General features: G+C 36.1%; 1 protein-coding gene and 1 pseudogene across 1 annotated transcript; both read left to right on the top strand.

The window, feature by feature from the left end:
* Positions 1 to 450: 450 nt before the first annotated feature.
* LOC119995001 (ethylene-responsive transcription factor ERF060-like) lies at positions 451 to 2,310 on the top strand. Its single transcript, XM_038841357.1, has one exon. The coding sequence runs from the start codon at positions 919 to 921 to the stop codon at positions 2,017 to 2,019; it is 1,101 nt and encodes a 366-aa protein (XP_038697285.1). The 5' UTR covers positions 451 to 918; the 3' UTR covers positions 2,020 to 2,310.
* A 799-nt stretch (positions 2,311 to 3,109) lies between these two features.
* LOC119992910 lies at positions 3,110 to 5,240 on the top strand (annotated as a pseudogene).
* The last annotated feature ends 1,145 nt before the right edge of the window (positions 5,241 to 6,385 follow it).

The following is a 6,385-nucleotide window of genomic DNA, read 5'->3' as shown; positions in this document are numbered from 1 at the left end:
CTTTTTGTTTGCATGTTGTTGATTTATTGGGAACATTCTAGTCCAATGCGAGATCAATGGTTTCTAATTATATGAGAACCCTGTGATCATTAGCTCTTGCCATGTTGCAATTCATATCGATGGTCAATTTTGCTTGTTATTTAGTTGATATGGTATGAACCAAAACATACTGCCATTACCCTCGATGCCCACCCCAATAGAAATGACAAAACCGCATTAAATTCCAAAAGAAAATACTAGCTCGAAACAGTCAACCTAAACTTCCACCCAATAACAAGATGACACGTGTAATGACAGAGATTGGTGACAGGCACCTGCCGGTCACCGAATTTAGAAGTTACACGTGGCATTATCTCATTTGCTTTTTTCTTCATCGCACAAAGGTATCTTGCAGTTGAGATTGGTTATAACGGTGAGGTCCAGGGCTCCAGGCTTATATAAACGCACAATATACAGGCTTGAATGCAAGAGTGAGGCCACAAATAACATTGAGCGATTACTGTTTCTGATCTTTTTTTCCTCTTCTTCCCTCTTCTCTGTGCTACCCCCCGCTTCTCTGAATCCCTTTCTGTCATCGTCTGTCTTTCAAGTTTGCAACTTTGGGGTTTGATTTTGAATCAAAAGAGTGATTTCTGTGAAGAAAAAAGAAAACCCACCAGGGTGTGTTTTTTGAAAGCCAGGTGATCCAGAATAGAGATCCGGGTGTTTTTGATTTTTTATTTTACAGGCAAAGTTTGTAGCTTTTCCATATTCAACCAAGAGGGTTTGTTTTTGGTCCCTCAAAGTTGGGTTTTTTTTTTTCTTTTGCAACTCTTGAGATAAATCCCTTATATTTTTATCTGGGGTTTTTCTTCTTCTGTTTATACCTAATTCTTGATTTTGTGATGAATTTCTGGTTTTAGTTTCTTAGCAAAGAATATGGCAGCAGCTATTGATGTTTTTAGTAGCAGTAATACCCCTGTTTTTGCAGATCCGTACAGGGAAGAACTCATGAAAGCACTTGAGCCTTTTATGAAAAGTGCTTCACCTTCACCCTCTATTTCTCCTTCTCGAAATCTATCTTCCGACCCTTCTTGCTCATACTCTTTGTTATCCTCTTATCAGCAACAGCAGCCTAATTGGGTGCCTGAATTTTGCACCCCATCGAGCACTCACATGTTTTCACAAGGGTACTCGATCCATGACCAAACACAGGGTCTTGGGCAAATAGGAGGCTCAATTGGTCTCAACCATCTGAACCCCTTTCAAAACCTTCAAATCCAAGCTCAATTCCACCTCCTACAACAACAGCAGCAACTATCAGTCTTTGCCAATTCATCTCTGCTTCCCAATGAAAGGCAGAAACTGAACCTCAACTACCTTGCCCCAAAACCTGTTCCAATGAAACATGCTGGCACTTCACAAAAGTCCACCAAGCTCTACCGTGGAGTGAGGCAGAGGCATTGGGGCAAATGGGTTGCTGAGATCAGACTCCCTAAGAATCGCACCCGCCTCTGGCTCGGCACCTTTGATACAGCCGAGGAGGCGGCTTTGGCCTATGATAAGGCCGCGTATAAGCTCAGGGGTGACTTTGCCAGGCTCAATTTCCCTCATCTGAAGCACCATGGAGCTCATGTTTCTGGCGAATTTGGTGACTACAAGCCTCTCCATTCCTCTGTTGATGCAAAACTCCAAGCAATTTGCCAAAGCTTGGCCAATCAAAAGCAGGGGAAAAGAGGGGAGCCCTGTTCTGTTACTAATTCAAAGACGGCAGTAGCAGCTCCTTTGCAGCCAGCGATGGGATTTGATTATCCATTGAAGGGAGACTTGAAAAGGGAATATGAGAATTCAGGAGTGGAGGATTATAAGGTGGAGAACTCATCGTCATCTGCCACCTTTTCTGATGAGTCATTGGCGGGTTCTTCTTCGCCTGAATCCGATATCACGTTCTTGGATTTCTCTGATTCACAATGGGATGAGACTGGGAATTTCGGGCTCGAGAAATTCCCTTCAGTGGAGATTGATTGGGCATCTATATAAGTTATTGACGGCTATGTCTACTCTCTCTCTTTTTTTTTTCTTTTGTTTAGGTAGTTTGGTGTCATTAGGGGCTTCTGCAATTGAATTTTTGACAGTTGCATAGTTGCCCGTAGAGTTTGTTTAGATTTCAGGACTCATGCAGTATGTTTTTACAAAGTTATGTCAATATGTAATAGCTCTCCAACATGGTCTGCTGGTAATTTTTGTCCATGCTTGGCCATGGGAGAATTTCAAGTTATGTTTGGTTGTAAGTAAACCTCGTGTTTTCAATATATTATTCTACTTTCTTTACGTTGTGTAAGCAATTGTTGATATTAGATTTACTGATTTACATGGTGTTCTTCCATGGAAGTTATGTGATTTTCTTACCTGCAGCCTTGATTGAGCCCCACTTAATATGGGGCACATAAACAATACACAATCTTATCTGAAGCAACTACAGATAAGGAATTTAAAGAACACCACCACCCGTTAAAAATGTTCTTATTCATTCTCTTCTAAACATGCCAAGGAAAGCTCACAGAACAAAACAAGAAGAAGAAAAGAGACTCTGAAAAGTCCCTTCTTTTATGCTTAGATATTTTTTATATGGAATAATATGTACAGACAACTTGTTCACTACCTCCAATTACAGTCCAAAGCATCTCAATTTGATGTTTGAAAAAAAAGTGGGGTGAATGTGGCTGAAATTTGCATTCTCTAAAGTAACCAAGATTCCTCGAGGAGAGAAAAGGTTGCACTTCACAGGTTATAATGAGGTCATGAGCTTAAAGTTGAAAATCAACCACACAAAACTATCATCTATAAGAACACGCACAAAAGAGTTACAGCGCAGGACCTCCTCGGAAGTTCTCGTGTTGCACTCTCCCCCCTCTTTGTGACAAGAAGTTTTTGAATTAGTGATAGTCACTCCTTAAGATTTCAAACAAGTTGATGGTTCAAATCTTTGAAGAATACCGTTATGTAGGATCACAAAAGTCATGAGCTCGGAATTGTAGCCAGAGAAGTTGGTAGGATGACTCGATTTGGCGTAGTCGTCAAGACTAGTTGCTTTGCTACGAGTCCCCACCTCTTTAAGTATCTTCGAGTTCTCAGTTGTATTTATTGCTACCTCTCTAAGTATCGGTCCAACACAAGCTAGTGAAGATTTCTATGCCCTGCATTTGTTTTACAATAATGTCGATTTCATTACTTTCATTTGGCAAAAAATTATATATATGTTGACAAAAATTACCAGCTTGATCACCGCTTGAAATCAATATAAACAACATCCCAAGAAATTCTCTTTACAGTACTTGCAATGGAGAAACATCATGCCTTCATTCTTCCCTTTCTCTTGTTTTCCTTCTCCATGTTTTCTTCTCATATGGCTCCTGCTATGGAGAGTACTGAAGATGGATCAGAGGAATGGGGCTATGTTGAAGTTCGATAGAGTATGTCAATATTTTCTTATGGATTCTTCAATCTCTCATTAATATTTTACTGTTCTGTAATTGTTCATCAACTTTATTGTTCTTTCCATTGTGTTTTGTGCCAACATGTGCTATGTGTGATGTAGAAGCTTACCTGTTTTGGTGGCATTACAAGAGTCCTCACAGAGTTGAAGATCCATCTAGGCCATGGCCGATAATTTTATTTCTTCAAGGAGGTCCGGTAAGTTATATGAAACTATGAAAGCACATTTAAAAGTTATAAAATAGTTTCAGATATAATTTACTTTCATTTTAAATATATTATTTGAAAATTCAGGGTGATTCTGGAACTGGGTTTGAAAATTTCTATCAAGTAGGACCACGAGATGAAAATTTACTATTTCGTAAATCTACACGGCTTAGAAAAGCAGACCTCTTATTTGTGGTACAATTTAATAATTATGTTTACTTAACTTTCAAATGGAACATTGGCAAATAATAAATTAAAGTATGGTATGAATATCAGGATAGTCCAGTTGGGACAGACTTTAGTTATATCAAGGGTGATTTATGGGTTGCTAGGAGTGATGAACAAATAGCAATCAACTTACTTGTCTTGTTGAAGAATATCTTTAACACAAATGAGGCCCTCCAAAAAAGTCATCTCTATATTTTTGGAGAGTTATATGGAGGAAAAACTGCAGTCCTGCTCGGATTAGAAATTTTGAAATCGGATGAAGAGAGCCAACTAAAACTTAAACTTGGAGGTAACAAAACTAATCATGTAATTAGATATGATAAATCACTTTGTTGATTTCAACTATAACTTTAGCATAAAACTACTAATGATTTTTTTTTCCATATTTAGGAATTGCCTTGGGGTATAGCTGGATTTCTCCCCTAGATTTTGTGGTATGTAAATTATGTTATGTAGAATCCTTTAATTCTCATAATTTACCTTCATCTTAGTATTCCTGCAACTAATAGTTCACAATTTCATATTTTTCTAACTAAAATGCAGCTTACATGGGGACCTCTTCTAAAAGACATGTCTCAGCTTGATGATATTGGATTAGAGAAAACAAATTGGTTCATCAATTCTCAATTTCAAAAATATTTACCAAAATTTCAATTTTGCAATTGATGTGCATATGAAAATGATTATATATATATTTGCCTGTCAAAAATAATTTCAAAACAAGCAATTTCAAAATCTAAAGATATAAAAAGCTTCTTTAGATATAAACTTATCGTTGCTCCATTTACAAAAACAGGTTGGCTTCAAAATTGCAAAAACAGATTGAAAGCCTCAACTTTATGGATGCAACTGGAACATGGAATGAACTTAAAGAGACTATTTATAATAATAGTAATTATGTGGTAATTTTAATTGCTCATATACATACATACATATATAGAGAGAAATTATCATATGCGCACCTAAAAATACGCACCACTTTTTAAGGACGTGGATGAGTGAAATGACAAGTGGGGTCACTGTTTTGGGTCTCACATGTTTCAAATCAATGATGAAAACATAGGTGAGTATATTAAGTGCGCATAAGAGAATTCTTCTATATATATATATATAAATTTTTTTTTTTAAGTTTTAACTGAGTACTTGAATAGATTTTTTCAAATCTCTAACACTGCGACTGGTTTGAACACAGGATTTACATAACTTCTTGTCAGAACATCGAGACACAATGGACTGATACCGATGAAGGAAATCATGTTGTTGACTTTGAGCACTTAATGAATGGCGTTGTTAAAACGACGTTGAAAATTATTCCCAAGGATGTGGTGTAAGTTGATATTAATTATCGGTAATTAATTATATTTTCTATTTTTCAGTAAAACATGAGATTTGTATATATTGGGATATATATAAAATTACATATAATTTTCTTAGCTTAATCTAGCTACTAATCATAGTGTTATAATTTATTTCTTCCACACTTCAATTCTAACTAAGATTTTCAGGTTGACATGCTCCTAGCCAAAGGTATAAATATCGCCATACACAAAGGACAGGTAAATCTTTTCTTTTTTTTTGACATAGAAGAATGATTCAATTAACGCTCAAGAAATAAACACATAATCGATATGGGATATAAGACTTAACATACCAACACACTTGCGAGCTCGGTTATGTAAAACTTAACAAGTAGAGGTCTTCAATTAGAATCAATTCTTCGCTCTAATGCTATGTTATAAATCAGATACTCATGAATCATGAGAGCATTGATTACTCCAACCCAAACAGCTCGAAGAGCTATTGTCCGCTTTGGACCTAAGGTCCGTACGATTTTGTCCTTAAAAATAGCTCTCTTAGCTGAGAGAGATTGAACATTGACATATAAATCATATCAGGGGCTTACACATAACCGATATGGAATTAACATAATTTTGTATAATATATGTGAAAAAGTAAACTATTATTGTAAGAATTACATATACTTTTACAAGTGCTAACTCAAAAAATTGAGATGAATTTGTAACAGTTTGACATCATATGCTCAACAAAAGGGGCAGAATCATGGGTAAAAAAAACTCAAGTAAGAATTCCCTTCGAATGAATTGAATTAGTCGACTTTAACTAAAAAATATACTCTCTTTTTTTTTGGTTGTTTTTTAAAGTGATTAAATATGTTGTTGCATAATTAGGTGGGATGGTTTGGAAACTTTTTTAAAGACGGAACGTATTCCTCTATACCTTGGAGCTGATGAACAAACAAAAAGTTTTGTAAATGAAACCAAAGGGTTTCAAAAAACACACAAGAATTTGAGCTTTTACTGGATTCTTCGAGCCGGCCATGGAGTAAGTACTTGATCCAAGTGTTAGTGACATGATTCTCTTCAACAATTATGAAATGTTTGTATTAATTTATTATTTAAACTAAAACAAATATATTGGTTATCAACTCGATCGAGCAGCTTACAAGGGAACAACC

Source organism: Tripterygium wilfordii, chromosome 3 (genome assembly GCF_013401445.1).
Source record: "Tripterygium wilfordii isolate XIE 37 chromosome 3, ASM1340144v1, whole genome shotgun sequence".
NCBI lineage: Eukaryota > Viridiplantae > Streptophyta > Magnoliopsida > Celastrales > Celastraceae > Tripterygium > Tripterygium wilfordii.
Note: the sequence above shows the minus strand (reverse complement) of the source record. Positions and strands in the feature narration are given on the sequence as shown.

Coding starts and splice junctions, on each gene's coding strand:
- LOC119995001 (XM_038841357.1), top strand. CDS start 919: ATGGCAGCAGCTATTGATGTTTTTAGTAGCAGTAATACCCCTGTTTTT.